At 43.2% G+C, this 24478-nt stretch overlaps 1 protein-coding gene across 1 annotated transcript in view; it reads left to right on the forward strand.

The window, feature by feature from the left end:
• Positions 1-18988: 18988 nt before the first annotated feature.
• ARL8B (ADP ribosylation factor like GTPase 8B) overlaps positions 18989-24478 on the forward strand; it is a 51470-nt gene continuing 45980 nt past the window's right edge. Inside the window, 2 exon segments of the mRNA XM_059390204.1 lie at positions 18989-19167; positions 19169-19342. Of these exon segments, the coding sequence (XP_059246187.1) occupies positions 19048-19167; positions 19169-19342 (294 nt within the window). The 5' untranslated portion in view covers positions 18989-19047.

The raw sequence follows: 24478 nt of genomic DNA on the forward strand, positions 1-24478 counted from the left end.
TTGGTGCCTGTGTTTTATGGATGGTTTGATATTTTATGTCACATCTGTAGTGGGTGACTTGTTACTACTAAATGGTAGTTCGGAACAGTAGCAGCCTGGGTAAACTCTGGACTGAGAATTCAGAATGCTTCTTTCTTTTTATTTTTTATTTTTTTATTTTTAATTTATTAGAGAGAGAGAGAGAGAGCAGACAGAGAGGCAGGCAGAGGCAGAGGGCGAAGCAGGCTCCCTGCCAAGCAAGGAGCCCGATGTGGGACTCAATCCCAGGTCGCCGGGATCATGACCTGAGCCGAAGGCAGACGCTTAACCAACTGAGCCACCCAGGTGTCCCTCAGAATGCTTCTTATTGGAATTCCAGCAGACCCTTTCTTAAATTTTGAGGTCCCTTCTGGAATCTTGACATGCCAAGGTAGAGAGAACACCCCAAGAGACAGATACCAGACTCCCTTTTAATCTTGATATACAAGGCCATGGGCTGGTCCTAATTCAATTTCAAAAATAAAGACATAAAATCGGTATTAACCCAGGGATCATGAGGTGATTCATGTTGTTAAATAAGCATAAGAAATTACTTTTTTTATTTCATTACTATATAGGCCGCAGATGGATTGTTGTGTTAATGAAAACAGGTCATCAAGAACTGCAATTTTCCTAGCTATTTGAAATTCAGACCACAAGAATGGATATTCCAAGAAGGTTTTCTTTTCTTTTTTTTTTTTTTCTCCGTTTTGTTCACTGATGTCTTATTGCCCAGAACAGTGCCTAGAACACAGCAGATGCTCAAAAAATGTTTGTTGCATGAAACCACAATTTCAAAGCGTTCTTGATTTGTTGTTTTATCTCAGCAGAGGCAAGAAGAAATTAGCAGGAGGTAAATATATTTCCTACACGGAAGTCACAGCATCCAGAATACCTACCCCTTGCAACAGTGGGAATCTCCACTGGAACTTAAAAATCAGTCATTCCGATTTGCAACCCCTGATCAAGGCCAGCTGCAATTTCCTATTTCATGAAGAAACAGTATACTACAGATTGGACAAAAACATAAGCATGTCCACATTATTCTAGATGGCATTTGAGCTCTGTGAGAGAGGCTCCAATTAAAAGTTCACTTGGTGATGGGCTCTAGGCAGAGTTCACCTAAATCCAAGAACTCATCTCAAGTGACCAGAGGGATTTATAGATGAAAGGAGACACTTTGGTCTTGATCTCCTGTTGCCAGGGGTTTTTCTCAGAATTTTGCTTGTTTTGCATTTTTCATTTGCTTCTCTGAGCCTAATTAGTTCCTTAAACATTCATTCACAGATGTTTATTTTTTCCCTCTTTTCTTTCTGAGTCTACAACAACAAAACCCTCAAAGCAAAACACTCAGAGGGAACTAGCAGCTCATTTAAATTAAGTAGATTTTAGTTGCATTAGGAAGATCACATTAAATTAAAACAAACAAAAAACACCTTTAATGGATGTCTGCCTGAATATTAACTAGTAATATGAATCATTGTATTTATAGTCGTAATTTCTTGTGCCAGCCAGGTATTATACATACATAGGTTAACTTTTGGGTTGGTAATAACAGGGAAACTGAGATTTAGAGAGACTGTCTTGCTCAGTGGAAGGACACAGTCATAAATCCTGATATAAAAGTGTTCATGAGGGTGCCTGGGTGGCTCAGTTTGTTAAGCATCTGCCTTCCGCTCAGGTCATGATCCTAAGGGCCTGGGATTGAGTCCCACATCAGGCTCTAGCTCAGTGGCTAAACTGCTTCTCCTTCTCCCTCAGTCTGCCAGTTCCCCTGCTTGTGCTCACTCTCTCTCTCTCTGACAAATAAATAAATAGAATCTTTAAAAAAAGGGGGGGGTTCTATATGTTCAGTGCAAAAAGGCAAGGTTCAAAAAAGTATGTTATAATCTCATTAATAGAAAATATACATAATAAGCCTATATATATGTACTCACATAATAGATGTTTGTAAACACATGCTAAAAATATGCAGAAAGCTGCACAATCTTGGGTAAGTTACCTATCTTCTCTAACTCTTGGTTCCTACATTTGTAAAGCAGGCGTACTAAGAGTATCTCTGACATAAAAAGGATGTGAAGATTAAATCAAACTGTCTATATGAAGCATTTGGCTTGTGTCTGACATAGAAATGAGTCCTTGATCCATTTTTGCTATTATTGTTACTATTGATACTACTACCATTCCTAAAGAAAACTACTATTATTACTACTACAGATACTACTGCTACCCTTAAAAGAAAACTAACCAAACTGTCAGGAGCAATTACCTCTAGGAAGTGAAGCTGGAGGGTGAGGAAGGGGATGGTGAGTGTATTTTCTACTTCACATCACACACATCTGAGCTGTTGGAAGTATTTTACACCAATCAGCTAATACAAATTATGTAAATTATTTTCTAGAAAATACCTCTGGTACCAAAATTTGTTTTCCCAAGTGCCTTTATCTCCCCCTACAAAATAACAACGGGGGTGCCTGGGCGGCTCAGTGGGTTAAGCCTCTGCCTTCCGCTCAGGTCATGATCTCAGGTCCTGGAATCGAGCCCCGCATCGGGCTCTCTGCTCAGCAGGGAGCCTGCTTCTCCCTCTCTCTGCCTGCCTCTCTGCCTACTTGTGATCTCGGTTTGTCAAATAAATAAATAAATAAAATCTTCAAAACAAAAACAAAACAAAATAACAACGAACTCTTAAAAATAACAGCAACAACAAAAAACTTAAACGTCTCTTTAAATGCTTCTGTTTGGGGGGTCTGGGTGGCTCAGTCAGTTAAGCGGCTGCCTTTGGATTGGGTCGTGGTCTCAGGGTCCTGGGTCCCAGGTCCCAGGATTGAGACCCCCATCCGGCTCTCTACTCAGCGGAGAGCCTGCTTCTCCCTCTCCCTCTGCCTGCTTGTGCTCACTCTCTCTCTTTTAAATAAATAAATAATCTTTTAGAATAAATAAATAAATAAATAAATAAGTAAATAAACGAGTCTGTTCCATAGCGTATTTTTGACTCCAGAGCAGTATGCAGAGCCAGATGTCATTAACAGAGTTTTCTTTGGATCCAGTCCTCCCCCAGAACATCGGCAGAGCCGACCACCTGCCTAGGCCTGGTCAACGCCTGGGGTATTTTAGACCGACGTGTCCATCCTGAAGGCTTGCAGGCCGCCTTCGAACTGGGTTTGGCAGCGGATGAAAACCTTCCCCAGCCTCCCAGACGACCCCACAGCGCGTCAGAACGCGGCTCCAGCCTCTCGCAGCCAAGAGGAGCCGCTGCAGTGCGCGCTGCAGCGGCCAGCTGGAGCTAAAAGGCTGCGGCGCCCGCGCGGAGACCGTGGGAAGCCTCGCTGCTGGGGCGCGTCCCTTCGGTCCCGCGGGCTGCGCCAATGGGAGGGGTCCTTTCCGAAGCTGGGCAGAAGTGCACGTACATCTCCGCGTTCTACCCCTGTCTCTTTATTCCCTTATCAAAGGTTGATTTAGGAGTTCAATCAAACCAAATGGAAACACTGTCAAGGGACAGACAGATCACGCTGTTGAGAGGACCGGAAACCGGCTGCTACTTCCCTCATTGGGAAACACTTGCAGCCTCTCTTACCAGATGTCAGACCCGGAGCTGGACGCTGGGGTGCCCCGTTGAGCAAAATAATCCCGGCCTCAGTCTGGTCCATAATAATCGGGTGCAAGATGGTTACGATGAAACCATTTTGTTCTGCTTTTGGCTGAAGTGCCAAAATAATAATGTCACGTCTCAACGTGAAGCGTGAGGTCGCCTTTCAGTACTTGCACAAGGAATGGCTTTGAGATGCAGAGCCCTTCGCTCCAGAGGGCGTGGGAAAGGGGCCCAGGCAGGGAAATTAAAGGAAAGGACAGTGTTTGGAGACACTGTGTTGGTGAGTTGAGCCCTTCCCCCACCCTCCCCTCCAGTGAGGGGGTTTGTGGGGGTAGCTAATTGTCAGCTTAAAGCTGGAGAAAGGGGCTTTCAATGAACCCCTCAGAGAGGCTGAGCGATGAAGTGGACTCCTGCTTGTGTAATCTAAAACATGTGGCATGGGGTTGGCTAGCTATTTTGACGAGAAGATACTACCATACTAGGGACAGTCTTGTGCCCATGGTTTGTGAGGCCAAGTATGGTTGAGTGTGTCCAGGGGACCAGCTGTGGATCACCTGTGGAGGGAACTGGGTTGGGACTGTCTTCTGTTTCATCCTTGGAGGTTTCCTGGTAGTATGAGGAGACCTCAGCAGACCATGGACTCCTGGAGCCTCCGATTCTAAAGGAAGGAATCCTCAAGACACCTGCCTTAAATAGAGAGGCAATGGCCTCAATCCAGTGAACTGTTGAGATATTGCCAGTGGTCCATGAGAGTAAGAGTCAGCATGAAATACCTGCTGCACCCAGAAAGTGCCAGCATTTATCAGCAACGATGGTTGAGTAACCACTTTCTGGCTCACATACCCCACTCTCCACCCCTAAGGTGTGATGCTTCGTGAGTGGGGAGAACCATGTGGCCAAGTTTGACCAGGACAGTTCTGATTTATATCTGAGGCCCTGGTATAAGTATCAACAGCACCTTCTTTCACTTCCAAAAGGGCCTCCTTTTGGATAATAAACTACATTTTTATACTACTTATGGAAGAATAGAGGTAGACACTTAGGCAGGTGTTATGGATTGAATTCTATCTGTTACACCCCCCCTTCCACCAAATGACAGGTTAACGCTCTAATCTCCAATGCTGCAGAATGTAACCATATTTGGAAATAAGATATTTACAGAAGTTATCAAATTAAGATGCAGTCATTAGGGTGGAGTCCTTATAAAAAGGGGGAATTTGGACATAGAGACAGACCACACACAGGGAGAATAAAGCCATGGAAAGATGAAAACAAAGATGGGGTAGTGCATCTACAAGTCAAGCAACACCAAAAATGGCTAGCAAATCCCCCAGAAACTGGGGGAGGGGCCTGGCACAGAGTATCTCTCACAGCCCTCAGAAGGAACCCGCCTGTCAACACTTCTGGCCTCCAGGCTGTGAAACTTTACATTGCTTCACAGCCATGCAGTCTGTGGTCCTTGGTTATAGCTGTTCTAGGAAGCAAATACTCCAGGAAATAGAAGTAGACAATCTTGCCCTATGTCCCTTCTCAAAGATCCAGTCTGCAGCTGGTGCAAACTGAAATAATTTTTTTTTTTTCAGTTTCTTAAGACTTGACATACTGGATCATGTGCAGTGACTTAAAGGGACAGAAGGATGTTTTTTTTTGTTACATAAGAGTAACAGGATCAGGGGAACACCAGGCACATAGAACAACGGCATACCAAGGCGACACTGGGTACTGCAGTAAAGGGGTGCATTGTCTCTAAAGAAGATAAACACAGTAGTAAACAATAGTTTATCTGCTTTTTATTATCCCCGTGCTGGCAAAATTGAACAATGTTAGTGATAAAGCACATCTTCTTCTGGGAGCTGGAGGACCACTCCCACCTCCCTGTATGCAGTTGCCTTGGGGTGGATTTAAAGGACAAGATAGCGAGAAATAGGGAAAATAAAACAATTTTTGAATAGTTGAATCCAGTGGTTTTCACCTGGAGGGAATTTTGCCCCCCAGGATATCTGGCATCCTGGATATCTCCGGGATATCCCAGAGGAGTTATTTTTAGTAGTTACAACTGGGGGCCAGTGTGCACTACTGGCCCCTAGTGGATGGAGGCCAGGGATGACCCAAGATCCTACAGAGCTCAGGATGGCTGCGGCAAACAGAATTTGTGGGTCCCAAATGCCAGCAGTCCTAGAGGCTGAGAAACCCTGGCCTTAGCACAGCGGCCGCAAGCTGTCTGTGAGAACAGCCCAGCAAGGACTCCCAGGGCATATTGTTACATAACGCGAATTCTTGGAAGGAGGGGATTATGTCAGTCATTTTCTGGGTAGCATGTCTGGAACAGGAACACGCAGGAGGGAATTTTCCACATGAGGCATTGGAATCTTGAACGTGAGAAGCAAGAATAGTGGCACCCCATCCCCGGAAAAAGGAGCAAGCTATTGTGAACTGTTATACCAATATTCTTCAGATTGGCAAATTTATGAATAGTCTTTATAATTTCTAGAAGCATATGTTTCTTTCTTTTTTAAAGATTTGTTTGAGAGAGAGAGACTGCATTGGGGAGGGACAGAGGGAGAAAGAAACTCAAACCAACTCCGAGCTGAGCACAGAGCTCCACATGGAAATCCATCTTTCAACCCTGGGATCAGAACCTAAGCCAAAATCAAGAGTCAGACACTTAACTCAACTGTGCCACCCAGGCGACCCTGGAAGCATATGCTTCTTCATCGTACAGTTTTTTAAAAAAATATTTTATTTATTTATTTGACAGACAGAGATCACAAGTAGGCAGAGAGGCAGGCAGAGAGAGAGAGAGAGGAAGGGAAGCAGGCTCCCTGCTGAGCAGAGAGCCCGACGTGGGGCTTGATCCCAGGACCCTTAGACAGTGACCTGAGCCGAAGGCAGAGGCTTAACCCACTGAGCCACCCAGGCGCCCCTTCATCATGTCTTAACACATGGCCTGAGACACATTCACTAATAGAGTCAAATTTATCTTTAGTGTTTGTGTAATAAAAGCAGGTACATCTATGTTTAGTAATTCATGTTTGATTTGGAAATGATCTAGATATTCAATGAATGTACGTCATTCAACTTAACTTAGCAAAACTCAAAGGTTTCAAGTTACCAGAATGTGGAGGAGGCCACTTCTAGGCAATAGGCTTGAGCACTGAAAACTGGAAGGTAAAAGGACCCGCGGTGGACACTAAGCTGAATGCAGGGTCAGTAAGTGACCTATCTCAAAATAGCCATAGGCCCTCACTGACCAATTACAACCAGGCACCTTAGGTGGCTCTGAGATTCCTAAGATTACTGAAAAAGGGACAATACTGTAGGTTCCTGAACAGGCTTACTGCCCTGTGACTGCGGCCCCTCACCACCACCTGGCAGCAGTCTCTCCTTTGCTGCCTGTAAGGGCCTATTTAGCCAGAGTGGCCCCACCTCAGTTGAACAGCTTTGGTGTTTACGCAGTAAAACTTAAACTGATGCTGCCCCCCCCCCCAAACTTACTTAAAAGCAAGTCCCGGAAACCAGTCCCAGGTAACAAAGCCCTCCAATCAGTAAAGCGCGCATACTGTCTCCCTAGCTACCAAGGAGTGTGGGTCCCACCTTTTGGGCGCCAATTCTGACCAAGGTGATAGGCTAGTTCAAATGTCTACTCTGGGGTTAATTGTAATTCAATTAGCCACCGTGTGTGACCTAGCATGACTTCGCAGCTTTCTCTGTGTGTTGCAATCTCATTGGCCACCTGTGTGTGGCCAGGCTCAACCACATGGCCTTTGCTCTATAAAAGTTAGTCTGTGAGGAAGGGAGGGGTCATCCTCTCTGTAAGGGGTGACCCCAACTGGTCTGACAGTCAGTTCAATTCTTTTTTTTTTTAATTTTATTTATTTATTTGACAGAGAGAGATCACAAGTAGGCAGAGAGGCAGGCAGAGAGAGAGAGAGAGAGAGGGAAGCAGGCTCCCTGCTGAGCAGAGAACCCGATGCGGGACTTGATCCCAGGATCCTGAGATCATGACCTGAGCCGAAGGCAGCGGCTCAACCCACTGGGCCACCCAGGTGCCCCAGTCAGTTCAATTCCTAATGCTTGGCTCAAAATAAAGTTTTGCTTGACCTTCACTTTGTATCAGTCTCGCTCCTTTGACCATGGACCCATTATTGGGGGACCCAACACTGCCCACCTTGCTCCCTTGTGGTGTAATCAACAAACTTAAGTCTCCTTTGTTCTGCCTTGAGTGAACTCTTTCACTGCCCATGCCACTGGCGTCTATTTTTAAAGTTAACAGACTTTTAGTAAGCCTACATAGAATAAAAGTACTCCATTTAATGCTAACTCTAAAAACATGCCTGTTTTGGGGTGCCTGGCTGGCTCAGTTGAAAAAGGTATGACTCTTGATCTCAGGATCATGAGTTTGAGCCTCACATTAGGTATAGTGATTATTTAAATAAATATTTTTTATTTTTCATTTTTCTTTTTTCTAAAGATTTGATCTATTTATTTATTTATTTATGAAAGAGAGAGAGAGAGAGAGAGAGAGCACAAGCAGGGGGAGTGGCAAGGAGAGGGAGAAGCAGGCTCCCCACTGAGCAAGGAGCACAATGCAGGGTGGACCTCAGTGCCCTAGAATCATGACTAGATTAAGTTTATCTGCTCAGATGATTAAAGCTTTTTGTATTAATATTTGTGGAGAAGACACTTTACATTTGTCCTCAACAAGTTCAGTTCCGAATGACCTTTCTCCCTTTTGTTTTTTTTCTTTTAGTAAGAATAACTTCCCAGAAGTTTGGGTATCAGAGAGATGGTCTAGATAAGAGTTTTGGATAAGCTCCCAGGGAAACATTTACATCACAAAAGCACAGAAAAAAAAGTTCCTACACAACTTTTGAGATAAGTAGGGGAGTTTGGGGGGTTGGTAAAAAGGACTGATAAATTTTGAATTGTTTCTAGAGCTGCTATCTATGATCCTGTAAAGACTAGATTTGTAAAAACAAACAAACAAACAAAAGACACCGGTATTTAATTCCTCAAAGAATTGTGTTGGCATGGGGGAGCCTGGGTGGCTCATTGGGTTTGGGCCTCTGCCTTTGGCTCAGGTCATGATCCCGGGGTCTTGGGATTGAGCCCCACGTTGGGCTCTCTGCTTGGTGGGGAGCTGTTCCCCCACCCCCCGCCTGCCTCTCTGTCTACTTGTGATCTCTGTCTGTCAAATAAATAAATAAAATCCGAAGAAAAAAAAGAATTGTGTTGGCACCTAAGGGATATCAAAGACTAACATACCCATTTACCAATGTTAGAATGTTTTCCTTGCCTGCTGGATGCACTTAACTTAGGGGAGAAGGCCTTAAAAAATTCCTATCAGGTTCCGTTATTAGCTTCCAATTTAGCCACATTTGTGATCATACAGTTATTAAATCCCTCCAAATATCATCTCAGTTTTCAGCCAACACAGTCAATATTTCTTGCAGCATTGCACAGCCATTAATTTTAGTTTTTTTCCCCTTGGCTGTTTAAGGAAATAAGGTATCAGACCAGAAAAATCCCTCAGAGTCCCATCAACTTTGGGACGCACCCTCCTTCCAGCACAGACATGTGGGTATTGAAGTGGTTGTTCAAGAATTTGCATCGGACCTTTGAGATACTCTCTGTTCCAGTGTCCCAGCTGATTACAACTGAGATATTGAACCTTGGACCAGCATTTTGATGGACCCCTAGGAGGGTGCAATGGGGGAGGACCAGGTGTTATTCTAAGTGCCTTGTGATGTGGGAAGCAACGGAAGAAGAAAAGTTATTAAAGTTCCTTACTATCTACAGTCCATTGACAAGCCGTTGAAACAGGCAGAGTGACATTTTTCTAGGGACCCAACTGCCTCGATGTTAAACTTTGCTAAGGGCAAAAGGCAATCCTTGCCCAACCCCTGTGATCCTGTGTAAGTCTACTTTTACATATAAAAGGTCTTTGGGAATCTTCTTTATCTCTACCCCACGAGACACATGTTGGCAAGAATCCTCCCAAGCATGTGACCCACTGATCTACATCTGAAGGGTCTCATGACTCTGGCTTTATGAGGCAGTAATAAATGACCTTTTCCCAACAGTAGCTAGCCCCCTCCAGGTCCTGGAAACCTTGCTTTCAAAATTCCTTAGAGACTTACACTGTCCCTAACCCCCTCCCAACTTCAAAGTATATAAATGCCACTCCTCATGACCCCGGTGTGGTATTTCTGCCCAAGGGTCCTGTACCTGTGCTTTAATAAAATGGCTTTTTTTTTTTTTTTTTTTTTTTTTGCACCAAAGACATCTCAGGAATTCTTGCTTGGCCCTTGGCTTTGAACCCTAACGTCTTCACTGTCAACTTGGAGGTGGCGTGGCTCTGAAGCAAATAGCTAGCAGACCTTTGTTTACATTGTTGTTCCAAAGTCCTTTCAAAGTATTCCACTGTGGCCATGAGTTGAGTCAGGCTGGTAGGCTCCCAACTCATTTTCTGCCCATTTACCGATCCACTAATCTCAGGAGATAATCCATTTACAAGTCGGGCAGCCAGAGCAGGTTGGGTGACCTCTTTGCTGTATGGAACCCAGAAGATTCAGCTTTCTTTTGTCTGCAGGTGTAGATATTGGACCAATCAATGCAGTCAGGGAAGATCCTCTGAATGGCTTCTAAAGGATCAGTTGCTCTTTTGCCAGCTTTTGCGGGTCCATGAAGGAAACCTATTAAAGATCAAGGATCTCAAATATCATCCTGGAGGGTTTGCCATTCTTGCTTCCTCCACCCATTTTCGGGCTTCACCAGGTCCTATCAACATGTACAAGTGCTGATAAAGGTCCGGCAGCCTGGAAGCATCCGTCCTGAAAATGACTCAAAATTTCTTCCAAAAACTTCTGGGATCCTCCCTGGGTTTAGAAAATGTTTTGCCTATAGCCCTAAGTTTCACCTTTGACCAAGGAGTGAAAGATGTTAAGGAGGACCTCCTGCAACCTCGGGTGGTTTTATTTTAGAGGGGAACTTTAATAGCCTCTGAGTGTGGAAAGGTAACTAAGAGGGAGGAGTAGGGGACTGGGAGCACTCTGGTAAAGGAGTGTAGGAGGGGTCTCATGAGTCTCAGTCTTCTGTCTTAGGGATCTCATGTCTTTAATTTTTCATTAGCCTTTGTAATGACTCTTTCAACAAAGCAATTTTGAAATCTGGAAGCCTGTTGGATGTTAAAAACAGATATTCCATTCGGTTTAAATCAGGAACTCTTCCTTTCAAGTGCACTTCTCAATCTTGTCCAATTGGCATGTTCCCCCATAATGGCCATTGTAATTCTAGGCTTTTAAATAAGATTTTGCCACTTTGGTAGGTATCTATAGCTTTCTGGGACTGTCATTTTTTGACATAAAATGAACAGGTATGCTGGAAGTAGTGTGCTTAACTATTTTATCTATCTATCTATCTATCTGTCTGTCTGTCTATCTATCTATCTATCTGAAAGAGCACATACGTGAGCAGGCAGAGGGGCAGAGGGAAAGAGAGAGAGAGAGAAGCAGATTCCCCACCGAGCAGGGGAGCCTGATGCAGAGCTTGATCCCAGGACTCTAGGTTCATGATCTGAGCTGAAGGCTGACACTGAACTAGCTGAACCACCCATGTGTCCTGTGCTTAACTCTTTAGATTTTAAAAAATCCCATTTCTTTTAGCTAAGACTTTCTGTGTCTCTTGAAGCCAGATTAATGCTTAAAATGTATGTGCCTTTGGGTCAGGGATTGTGTGGTGTTTCAGTGTACCTCACTGCACAGAAATTTTCTGGAGTTGGCAGGTGACCTAGTATCAATCTAACCCATTCTATGACCAACTTATCATAACACAGGACTGTTTGGGTTAGGTAGCCAGCACTCATGACCACCAATTTTGTGGCTATTTTGGCTTCTGAGATTCCCATTAGCAGTAGCCTATACTCACTGGACCCAGCACAAGTCAGACTCAGTCTGATCCCAAACCCAGTCTGGCTCTGGTACCCATGTTGGACTTAGTCCATCTTCAGTTACTAGCCACCAAATTCTCCATGTGGAATCTGGGGGCTGGGAAAAGAACTTAACCAGCAGACTCCAAAGAATGAAGACTATAGTCTGACGTAAACAACAACAACAAAAACAAATGCGGAACTACAGAGGCCACCAGCAGTATCTGATGTGAAATCTGGGAACCTGGAGATAAAAGCAAGGGCTGGAATTTCCAACCAAATAGGGAGCAGTGGAAAGCCAATGAGACAGGGAGCAGAGCTGAGAACGGAGAGAACTTACCCTGAGAAACTGTGACACAGAGAACTACGGTATTCCTCTGGGACTATGCCTGTGTTTCTTGTTTCCAAACGCCATCAGAAGTTGACGTTAGGGGGCACCTGAGTGGCTCAGTGGGCTAAAGCCTCTGCCTTCTGCTCAGGTCGTGATCCCAGGGTCCTGAGATAGAGCCCCATGTCGGGCTTTCTGCTCATCGGGGAGCCTGCTTCCTCCTCTCTCTCTGCCTGCCTCTCTGCCTACTTGTGATCTCTGTCAAATAAATTAAAAAAAAAAAAAAAAAAAAAGAAGTCGACATTAGATCCTACTGCTGCCACCAAATGTGCTAACACCAAAACCCAACTAAGTACATTTAAAGATCTATTTGGCTTTATTCAAGAACTTATGAATCTGGAAGTTTTCCCCATCTAGCAAGTAGAAAGGAGCTTTGAGGAGCTATGCAAAATGGAAGACTTTTATAGGCAGAAATAGGGGCAGGACAAGGAAGTTATCAGTGAAAGCAAAGAAAAGATTGTTCCAGGTAAGGTCACCTTCCTCTGGGCCAGGCCCAGGGTCTATGTCACTAGTGCTGATCAAGAAATTCCAGATTGGGCGCCTGGGTGGCTCAGTGGGTTAAGCCGCTGCCTTCGGCTCAGGTCATGATCTCACAGTCCTGGGATAGAGTCCCGCATCGGGCTCTCTGCTCAGCAGGAAGCCTGCTTCTTCCTCTCTCTCTGCCTGCCTCTCTGCCTACTTGTGATCTCTCTCTGTCAAATAAATAAATAAAATCTTTAAAAAAAAAAAAAAAGAAAGAAAAAGAAATTCCAGATTGACCAGGTAAAGGTCTCATTCCTGCAGTTAAGTCTTGGTTTGCCAAAATGGAGGCAAGGGATTCTGTTTTAGGCCTATTGTCTCCCTCACCCCTGCCTTTTAAAAACAATTACTCTAGGGACTTGATAAAGTTTCAATATTTGTTCATCAATTGTTAACTACTGTAATAAATTTTACAAATGCAATTGGTGAAGGTATGAGGGGGAAGAGGGTGAAGGGAACTCTTCATCTATTTGCTCAATTCTCTGTAAGCCAAAAACTTTTCCCTGCCAGAAATAAGTTTTTAAAAAGAAAGAAAGAAAGAAAGAATTGTTTCCTCTCTCATGTAGAATCCCTTCCTGAACATTTTAATTAGGCTGCTTTGAAATAGTAAGATTTTAGAGGTTAGAGGTTCTTAAGTTTTATCTTACCCCAAACCTTCACTTCATACATAAGGAAGCTGAAGCCCAGAAAGGAGAGGTGACTGGCCTGAGATCACACAGTTATTTATATTTAAAGCCAAAATAAGAAGTTTTTATTCAACATAAGCGTTTTTCTTCCTAGTAGAGGGCTCTTTGCACCATCCCACAGCGCATTAAGTATGTTTTTTACATATGGAATTCTCATATAATTGGATTTTCTTAAACTGGGGTTGACTAGCTCAGTTTTAGAATAATGAAGAATGTTCCTTTTGTAAGAATGAGGGCAGACTACCCCAAGATGCACCACTATGGCATGGTGATGGTTCGAGCTGAAGACAACTGTGATTTCACAGGCTCAAGAGAAACTTTTGCCCCTCCTTTACCTACCTAGAAGAAACTAAATTGGGGGTCTCCAGAATAAGGATTATTAGTAGAGATATATTTTATTTGAGTGACCCATCTGTATCACAGGGCTAACATCTAATTACCAAACATCTAGGATGCCTGATTGGCTCAGTAGGTGTTGGTCTTGGAGTTGTGAGTTTGAGCCCCAAGTTGGGTGTAGAGATTAGTTTTAAAAAATGAAATCTTGGGCGCCTGGGTGGCTCAGTGGGTTACACCGCTGCCTTCGGCTCAGGTCATGATCTCAGGGTCCTGGGATCGAGTCCCGCATCGGGCTCTCTGCTCAGCAGGGAGCCTGCTTCCTCCTCTCTCTCTCTGCCTGCCTCTCTGCCTACTTGTGGTCTCTTTCTGTCAAATAAATAAATAAAATCTTTGAAAAAAAAAATGAAATCTTTGGGACGCCTGGGTGGCTCAGTTGGTTAAGCAGCTGCCTTCGGCTCAGGTCATGATCTCAGCGTCCTGGGATTGAGTCCCACATCGGGCTCCTTGCTCCACGGGGAGTCTGCTTCTCCCTCTGACTCTGCCTTCCACTCTGTCTGCCTGTGCTCGCTCTCCCTCTGAAAAATAAATAAATAAAATCTTAAAAAAAAAATGAAATCTTTGAAAAAAAAATTAACAAACATCTGCTCTTCGTATCACCCTGTGAAGAGCATTCCTTTACTCTGAAGTCCCAGACCCCTGTCCCCTTCTCCTTAGTTCAGGATGACATAAACACCTCACTCTGCCTGTCTTTGGAATTTCCATGTCTGTGTGGATTCCCTGTATGTGCGCTATTAAATTTTCTTTTTCTCCTGTGAATCTGTCTCATGTCAATTTATTTCTGACTACAGCTAGAAGGACTTGTGAAAGAATCGGAATTCGTCCTCCCTGACACCCCTAAAGAGAACTCCCCGTTTCTTTCTTCCCTTTACCTGAGGTCAACAGTCTCCTTTGAAAAGGCAGAGCTGACCTTCTGCCCCTTGCAGATTCGGGGGGCTATCTATATGACCTGAGGTGATATCCACGGGTAATGAAAAATCCTGGCTCCTTGACAGACTTGGCCGACATGCAGAAATGTCCTGTGGAGGAGGCCCAGCTGCTGTCATTTTAAGATGATCTGAAGCTGATAATGAGGCCAGTGGGAACATATGGAATGTGTCACACCCATTTTATTCTTTGGCCAAAACTATTATCCTGTTAGACAAGTGTGAAGCTAATATAACAGATGCCTAAGTGACTGCCTCATTTGCTCAGAATGAATTTATTGATTTAAATAGAAATGGTTCCCTGTCCTTAAGATGATTACAGTTTAAAATTCTGTCCCTAACTGTGATATTACCTCATCTGTGCCTCAGTTTTCTGATAGCTAAAACAAGAATGGTCTTCAAGGATGCATCCCTAGTCTGTTGGTATAGAATTTTATGTTTCTTATTACAACAGCCATGAGGTAAACATATCAGTCCATCTTCTCTCTTACCCCACACCATCCACACTCACAGGACACTGGGATTCCTGACCTTTGCACATGCCTTTTAAATGTGTCTGAACAAGTGATCCTGCATTCCAGTTCTTTTACTTAATTGGAGATAAAGTTCAAAGGCAAGAGTGGACCCATGTGATTTAGTACAATACTCGACTGAGTTCAGCAGAAAATGCCTCTTCAATTAAAACCACAAATAAGGGTGGTATCTTTATCCCTATTTTATAGATAAGAAAACTAGCCCCTGAATTGTTAACAAAATGTCCCAAGATACCATGTCCTAGAAATAATAACTACCATTTAGTGAATGTTAATAAATAGAGGCACAGAGAGGTTAAACAGCTTTGACAGTTTACACAGATGATGGGTAGAGGAGCTGATAATCACAATCAGCCGCTCTAACTACGTAGGCTATGTATAATAAGTACATCATCCTGCCTTTTACAACCTTACTTAGTTTAACTTAAGATTATTTTAATCCTCACTCTAATGCTATGATTTAGGTATTATTAACAGTGTTCTGGTAAATGTCTAACAACTGGTTTTGTTAGGAAAGGTGGAATCCTGATTTATCGTGTTTCCTAATTTTCATGGTGTGACTATTGCTACTATGGCTAATTTCAAGCTATCACTATAACATGAATGAACTGAGAATTGAAAAGACATATTTAGTAACTTTCTACTATATGATATTTCCATTTATGGATAGAATACCTGTAAATAGCTTCAGGAAATAGATAATAGTGGGGTACCTCTGGCCTACTTGTGATCTCTCTCTCTGTCAAATAAATAAAATCTTAAATAAATAAATAAATAAAAATAAAAATAAGAACCTCTTAAATCTATCTTTAGAAAAAACTGGAGGGGCATCTGGGTGGCTCAGTGGGTTAAAGCCTCTGCCTTTGGCTCAGGTCATGATCCCAGGGTCCTGGGATCGAGCCCCACATCGGGCTCTCTGCTCAGCGGGGAGCCTGCTTCCCCTCTCTCTCTCTGCCTGCCTCTCTGCCTACTTGTGATCTCTGTCTGTCAAATAAATAAATAAAATCTTAAAAAAAGAAGAAATAGATAATAGTAAACCATAGTAAAATACTAGGAAACATTTGTTTTGAGTATTTATTGCCTTTATTTTTAATAAAATGCACTTAACTGTAGGTGAACAGAAGAAGCTATAGAGTAACATCTACATGTTTCCATTTTTGTATATAAGAGAAAACTGTCACACATATGTGTATATGTGTTTATTTGATAAAAAGAGTAAACTGTTAAAATGGGTTACTTCAAAGATGAGGGAATTGAGGATGTCAAGATAAATTAACTTTTTCTTGTCATATATCTGTGTTAGATATTTTACAACCATAATATTGTGCTTATATGACAAAAAATATTCCAGTTTTTTAAAGGTTTTATTTATTTATTTGACAGAGATCACTAGGAGGCAGAGAGGCAGGTAGAGAGAGAGAGATGGGGAAGCAGGCTCCCCACTGAGCAGAGAGCCCAACACGGGGCTTGATTTCAGGACCCTGAGATCATGACCTGAGCCAAAGGCAGAGGCCCAAACCCAATGAGCCACCCAGGTGCCGCTCCAGTTTTTTTTTTTTTTTTTTTTAAGATAGACTTAAGAGGTTCTTATTTTTAATTTTTATTTATTTATTCATTTTTAAAGATTTTAGTTATTTGACACACAGAGAGAGAGATCACAAGTAGGCAGAGAGTCAGGGGGAGCTGAGCAGAGAGCCCAATGCAGGACTTGATCCCAGGACCCTGAGAGGATGACCTGAGTGGAAGGCAGAGGCTTAACCCACTGAGCTACCCAGGCACCCAATTATCCAGTTTTTTTTTTTTTTTTAAAGGGAAACTAGAATTAGAGGGTAAGAATGACTTTTTCATTGACTAGTATTAGAGGTGAAGAGAATTACAATAATTGTAAAGGTTGAAAAATGTTCAATTTCTCATTTTAAAATTAGTGTTTATTGGTTCATTGTCCTTTCCACCAGAATGAAAGCTCTGTGATGACCAGCACGTTAAGTACCTACTACAACGTCATGGTTCCAGCCACCATCATCGCTCCCTTAAACTAATAGAAGAGCTTCCGAACCATCACACACACTGCTTCTATTATTTCTCTCTGCATTAGCTTGCTAGGGCTGCCTTAAGAACGAAGCACACACTGGATGGCTAAAAAATCACAGTTTGTCTCACAGTTCTGGAGGCTACAAGTCCAAGACCAAGATGTTGGCCAGGTTGGTTCTTTCCAAAGCTGTAAGAGAGACTCTGTCCTGTGCCTCTCCCCTTGTGATGTGGTTTCAGAATATAGGTGAGGTTTGGTGCGGTGAGGTCTGGAACCCACCGCCAAGAAAGAATTGAGACGTCTTTGGTGCAAAATGATGGTTTTATTAAAGCCCAGGACAGAATCCCTCAGCAGAGAGAAGGACTGCACCAGGGGCCTTGAGAAGTGGCTGACTTGGGGGAAGTAGGGAAAAGGGAGGTTTCAAAAGTAGTTTTATAGAGGGAAATTGGAAGGGGAGGTGAACCAAGAGAGACTATGGACTCTGAAAAACAATCTGAGGGGTTTGAAGGGGCAAGGGGTAGGAGGTTGGGGGAACCAGGTTGTGGGTATTAGAGAAGGCACAGATTGCATGGGGTACTGGGTGTGGTACAAAAACAAGGAATACTGTTACACTGAATATAAATTTTAAAAAATTAAAAAAAAAGTAGTTTCATATGCTAAAGGAGCCCAAATTGCAAGATACCTACAAGATACCATAGGTCTTGCCATTGTCAAGTTAAGGTTGTAGTCCCCTCTAGCAAGATATATTAGCATTTAATTGGGAGGTTCCTGGAAGAATATCATACAAGTCCCACCCAGGAGTGGGCTGGCGGGGGAAGGTGTTAGCTTGTGCTTTGCCTTCTGCTCCCTCATTACTAGCTTTTGGTGCCTTGCTGGCTAGTCCTTGGTGTTCTGTGGCTTGCAGCTGCATACTTAATAGTGTCTGCCTCTATCATCACATGGTCTTCTCTCCTGTGACTGTGTATCTTCTGCTATTCTTATAAGGACACCAGTTGTTTTGGATTAAAAGCCCACTCTACTCCAGTATGACCATCTTCACTGATTATGTCTGCAATGGCCTTATTTCCAAACAAGGTCACATTTGGAGGTATTGGGGGCTAGGATTCCAACATATCTTCTGGAGGGACACAATTCAACCCATAATGCCTTTCCATAGCTAGTTCTCCATGGAACTACGAAAGTTCACTTAAAAAAAAAAAACTTAAAAAAATATTTTATTTATTTGTGGGGTGTCTGGGTGGCTCAGTGGGTTAAAGCCTCTGCCTTTGGCTCAGGTCATGATCCTGGGGTCCTGGGATTGAGCCCGGCATTGGGCTCTCTGCTCAGCGGGGGGCCTGCTTCCCTTCCTCTCTCTCTCTGCCTGCCTCTCTGCCTGCTTGTGATCTCTGTCAAATAAATAAATAAAATCCTTAAAAAACAAACAAACAAACAAAAGATACCTAGAGAAGTCTTATTCCCATTCCTGTCTCTGGCCATTCAGTTTCTTCTAGCTCATAAGAAACCGTTTTTATTGGTCTTCTAGGATTTCTTTTTGCAAATACAATACATTCTTGTATATATATGTACATAGTATTTACAGTCCTTGAAAACATTTCCAGGACATCATTTCATTCAGTTCATAGAGAATTTCCTTATTTGTTTTTACAGCTGCATAATATTCCCTTTGGGGGGCCACACTGATTTTTTAAATCAGTTTCTGCTTGATAAACATTTGTGGCTCTCCTGCTTTTGCTAATACCAAAAATGTAGGAAGGGATTTTTATTCCATGCTCAATCTCCCAGAGTCTTGAAGATTTTCCGCATAGAGCCGACTGTCAATAAACAACTGTAGAAAGAACGATGAGCTAGCTAATCAGCGTTAATGAGTAAGGAAGGGGTGGTAGGGAGCCCAGGGACAGCTCCCCGGCGCCGGTGCTGCAGGGAGGCTCCAGAAGGTGGCGCTGCAGGCGGCCGACGCACCTGGCCGGACAGGCCACGTCGCTCTTGCCGTGTGTGCCGGTGGTGGCGCGCGGACGAGCGTGTGGGGTAGGGCGAGTCATATGACCCGCTCGGCTTCCTGGCTTCGGCCGCCGCCGCCCGCCTGTGTCCGCCCGTGGTGCGCCGCGGCCCCGAGGAGCCGTTGAGGGGTCGGGGCTGAGGCCCGCTCGTGTGGGTGCCGTCGCTGCTGCCGTCCTCCCGCCCGCCCGTTCCTTCTCCCTCCCGGCCGCCATCATGTTGGCGCTCATCTCCCGCCTGCTGGACTGGTTTCGCTCGCTCTTCTGGAAGGAGGAGATGGAGCTGACGCTGGTGGGGCTGCAGTACTCCGGCAAGACCACCTTCGTCAATGTCATCGCGGTGAGTGCCGCCCGCTCACCCGCCCGGGGCGCCGCAGCCCGCGAGTCCCGCCCGCCCGGCTCTTGCCCGAAGGCCCGGGCCGGGGCTGCCCTCAGCGCGGTGGGGCTAATGAGAGTGGGACGAGGGGAGGAGGCAAGCCGTTCCTGTCACCCCCGCGGGGGCCGAGGTTTGGAGTTCCCGCGTGTTGGTGACCGAGGGGTAGCGCTGGATCGGCAGTCTAAGGGTTAATTCTATTTAGTCACCTTCTACCGAAAGCGAGGTTCTCAGCGCAGCCGGAGCTTGGAAGGGGTAAAATCGGCCTTGTCGCGTTTTTAAGGATTGAGTTTCCTTTGGATTTGGTCTGTGGGGGTACCTGCAGGGTTAACGCCTGTCAGTTCCCCGAGGGGTGGGATTTGGCAAGCTGTCCCTCGGTCCTGTGAGGACGCGTGAGACTCCAGAGCGTCCCTCCAGTAGCCACTCCGGACGGAGAGCCCCATCGGGAGGCAAGCAGGAGACCCGTGTGGGCTGTCGGATTCCGTGGGCAGTATGTTCCCTGTAATTTAGTTACTAGGTTTCAGTCGTTCCCGTGTGGGGGGCGGGGAACCGAGTTTATTGCTGCTGGTCTCGCTGGTAGAAACTGGGGAGAAACCCTTCCAGCCAGTCCAGTTCGCTGTAGCCCTCAGCATTTATTTAGCCAGGCAGTTAGGGGTTTCTGCTTTTTCAGAGCCAGGAGTCGGAAAAGATGCATCTGTAGTCATTCAGCTTCCTTGGAAAAGGAAGAAGGGTTGATCTTTTTGTGAGGGTGATTTTTCCTTGAAAGGGAGGGTGGGCAAGAGACTGGGCAGGAACATAGTCTGTTCCAGGCCCGGGAAATGGGTTTCTAGCGAGGAAATTGCCCTGGGAACCTGTATACGATGTGGTGTTTATTCCCCAGTGATTGAGTGGAAGGATGATGATTAAATTTTGCTTGGGTGGTTAGCTGGGGAAGGAATAAGAGAGGAAAAGATTCTCTTCAATCTTAATTTAGAGGCAGGGAGTTGATGTGACTCACTTTTAGCTGATAGGTGCTTGTACTTGTCAGGGATAAGCTTCAGAACTGTTCTAAGAGACATGGCAGCAGTCCTTCCATCTTTTAGGTAATGGTTGGAATCCTTATTTAATAGACGAGTTGCCCAACTGGTTTGGTTACAGGAATGATTCAAACACAGCTCCTTTGTGGGAGAAAATAGGTAACATGTGACTCTTAGTCCTGCAGTAATGGAGCAGCAGAGTAAGACTTGAAGAAAAAGATTAGCAGAGATCCAGACTTCCTTTGAGGAACATTGCATAGAAGTGTAAAAGAAAATTTATCTATGTGTTTGGCTCCTTTTGTGATATGTTTTTGGCTCGAGATAACTATCTTTGCAACAGGTTGAGTGGAAAGTATATGATAGCACTAAAACTAATTTAAAAGATTTTAGCTAAATACTCATGCTAGAGCTTTTATTTATTTTAAATATTTATTTGAGAGCATGTGAGAGAGAGCGAGTGCAAGCAGGGGGTAGAGGTAGAGGTAGGGGGAGAGGGAGAAGCAGACTCAGGATGAGCAGGGAGCCTGATGCAGGACTCAACCCCAAGACCCTTGGATCATGACCTGAGCCTAAGGCAGATGCTTAACTGTCTGAGCCACCCAGGTGCCCCTGTACTAGAGTTTTTATACCATACAGAAAAGATAAGATCTCAGTTAATTGTAGATTTTCTGGTTTTCCTTTCAGATAAGTATTGAAGTCTCCTGGGGCACCTGGGTGGCTCAGTGGGTTAAAGCCTCTGCCTTCGCCTCAGGTCATGATCCCGGGGTCCTGGGATTGAGCCCCACATCTGACTCTCTGCTCTGCAGGGAGCCTGCTTCCCTTTCTCTCTCTGTGCCTGCCATTCTGCCTGCTTGTGCTCTTTTTCTGTCAAATAAATAAATAAAATCTTAAAAAAAAAAAAAAGAATTGGAGTCTCCTTAGAACCCTATCCTTTTGACGAGACTCAGTTAATATACAGTGTACATGTAGGTGCATTACTACAATTAATTGTTGTATTTGTTGCAGAGTAGTTATGCTTGGGAAACCTGAAAAAGTTCAGTAAATCTTTGAAGAGCTTGTAAAGACATAAGCCTGAAAATCATGCTTACTGTATTTTTCATAGACGGTTTAGCTTAATGTGAACAAGAACTTTCAAGTCAAGGAACTGTGGGTTTGCATTCTGGCTCTGCCACTTAGCAGCTTTGTATCCTCTTTCAGTCCTTGTTTTTCTCATCTATTAAATAGAGATGATAATAGGTTTGTTAAAGAGTTGTTCTGGGCAGTAAATGAAATGACGGATGTTAAGTGACTAGCACCATGCTCCCCATAGAAGGGACTAGGTAAGTGGTGCTGTTATTTGTAGCAGATACACTTCTTTAATGCAGACACAGTGTTTTAAACAATATTCAGAAGGTCATTAGCTGGGGTCATTTCTTTCCTTGAAACTGATTTATCTAAATGTGGCTTCCAGTAGTGGATTTGTGGATTGTAGCAAATAATCACATCATGCACACCCCCCCATTAAAAAATATTGTATTAGATTATTTTAACAGCAGAGCTTCTGGAAACCTTTTGACTTCCAAGTGAACTAACTGGTGGTTCCATTATTTTTTTTTAATTAAACAGTTCATTTTGAATTATGATGTGGATAGGTTTGGCTTAGAAAAAAATCTGGACTGTAGTTGGTTGTAGCATTTAAGATGCTGAGAAAAAAGAAACCTCTGTAAATTTGATACCTTTTTTAAAAAAAGTATTTTATTTATTTATTTTAGGGGCAGAGATCACAAGTAGGCAGAGAGGCAGGCAGAGAGAGGAGGAAGCAGGCTTCCTGCTGAGCAGAGAGCCGGATGTGGGGCTTGATTCCAGGACACTGGGATGGAGACCTGAGCTGAAGGCAGAGGCTTTAACCCACTGAGCCACCCAGGCGCCCCGATTTCATACCTTTAAAAAAAAAAACAAAACTCAGACTCTAACTTAAATCTGTGATTATTAAGAAAATATTGAGGACAAGGAAAAGGTTAGTAATTTTTACAGACTTTTAGATAAAAACAATATTTCCAAAATAGTAAATTTAGCCTTATATTTGAAAAAATTAATTGAACTATTCTTTGTATTTTGTATAAAATATTTGATTTGTAGACTCAAACACCGATGGTTTGAGTACTTTGTGTCTCTTGAGAAAGTAGCTTGCCCAGTATGAAAAGCCTCATGAATGCCAGTTTTCTTTTGGTAAAAGTTGACTTTTTGCATAAAATGCGGCTTTCTTTATCTTCTGCTTTAAAAGTTAAGAAAAGGGCGCCTGGGTGGCTCAGTGGGTTAAGCCGCTGCCTTCAGCTCAGGTCATGATCTCAGGGTCCTGGGATCGAGTCCCGCATAGGGCTCTCTGCTCAGCAGGGAGCCTGCTTCCTCCTCTCTCTCTGCCTGCCTCTCTGTCTACTTGTGATCTCTCTCTGTCAAATAAATAAATAAATAAAATCTTAAAAAAAAAAGTTAAGAAAAATTTCAGAAATAATCATTTAACTCACTCAAAAGGTTTGTGAAGCTGCATTATTTTGTACGGTTTGGCTCATTCTGAAATTAGGCATTTTATTAACAGAGAGGTTCATTCCTAAAATTCATATTCTTGTTGAACATATAGAGTGTTGTCTTTGTTTTGAACATTAAAAAACTCTGGTCTTTAATTTTGTCATTAACGTTAGGGAATGAAATATTATTGCTTATTGCTAAGTATTATGGCAGTTATTGCGTAATAAATCATGTGTCCTATATGTGTAATGTATGTTGAGTAATCTTTAGCAGAGACTCTTACATGGGTTACAGGAATTCCTAAGAAATGTTTAATAGTATTTACCAAAGTGTTATAGGCTAACTTTTATAGATAGAGTGTGTTTTAGAAATGAATAGTGTAGGGGAATCTGGGTGGCTCACTGGGTTAAGCCACTGCCTTCGGCTCAGGTCATGATCTCAGGGTCCTGGGATCGAGTCCCGCATCGGACTCTCTGCTCAGCAGGGAGCCTGCTTCCCTCTCTCTCTCTCTCTGCCTGCCTCTCTGTCTACTTGTGATTTCTCTCTGTCAAATAAATAAATAAAATCTTAAAAAAAAATGAATAGTGTAAAAGTTTACATTTTTGTGAAGTATTGATACAAAATTGGTTAATCCAAGGAAAAGTTTATTACTGCTGAGAATTAGGAAAATGAAGTATTTGGAACAATAGTAGAAATTTGAACCTAGAATCTTTTTTTTTTTTTTTTAAGATTGTTTATTTTAGGGAGAGGGAGGGAGAGAGCACAGGCTCTTTAGCATGTGTGTGGGGGAGGGGCAAAAGAAGAGAATTTAAAACTGACTCCTTGCTGAGCGTGAAGCTCCCCTGGGGCTGGGTCCCAGGACCCTGAGATTATGACTTTAGGCAAAACCGAGAGTCAGATGCTCAAACGATTGAGCCACCTAGGTGCCCCAGAATCAGTTTTTCAGAGTTTGTAGAAACTTTAATTAAACTGGTCTAATTTTACTCCCTTTTAATAGGTGTAGCTGGAGAATCCTGAAAAGTAAGTGAAATTTGTAAGACAGCTAACTAGTAGCAGAGATAAAATTAGAACTTAGGGGCTAGTTCACTTTCTAATTTTCTGGTCTACCTCTGTGAAGTCTAGCTGAGATTAGGATCATAGAGCTGTAGATTAGGAGACTTTAATCTTTTAAAAAAACTTTTTAAAAAATATGTTCATAAATATACTCTTGTTATGAATCTAGATAACATTTTAAACACAGGCATCAGAAGCATGTTGATTAACTTTTGAGGACTTTGTGTGTGTGTTTGTGTGTGTATATCTTTCTATGTATATATGAGGACATGAATTAAGGGGAAAGAATGATTATATAAAGTATAAAGAGGTGTATATAAATTATATTATATTTGGACGTTTAAATAACTGGCTAACAGGCATTGTTGAGTTACTGAGTTATGTTTATTTTCTTTAAAAAGCAGAAATAATTCTGGGTTTGATCAGAATGTTTATTACTTAATTACTCTGGAGTAAGAATGGGGAAAATAGTTTTTAAAGAAACCGTAAGAATAGGGAAAATAGTTTTTAAAGAAACCGTAATGTGGCT

Source organism: Mustela nigripes, chromosome 2 (assembly GCF_022355385.1).
Source record: "Mustela nigripes isolate SB6536 chromosome 2, MUSNIG.SB6536, whole genome shotgun sequence".
In the NCBI taxonomy this organism is placed as follows: domain Eukaryota; kingdom Metazoa; phylum Chordata; class Mammalia; order Carnivora; family Mustelidae; genus Mustela; species Mustela nigripes.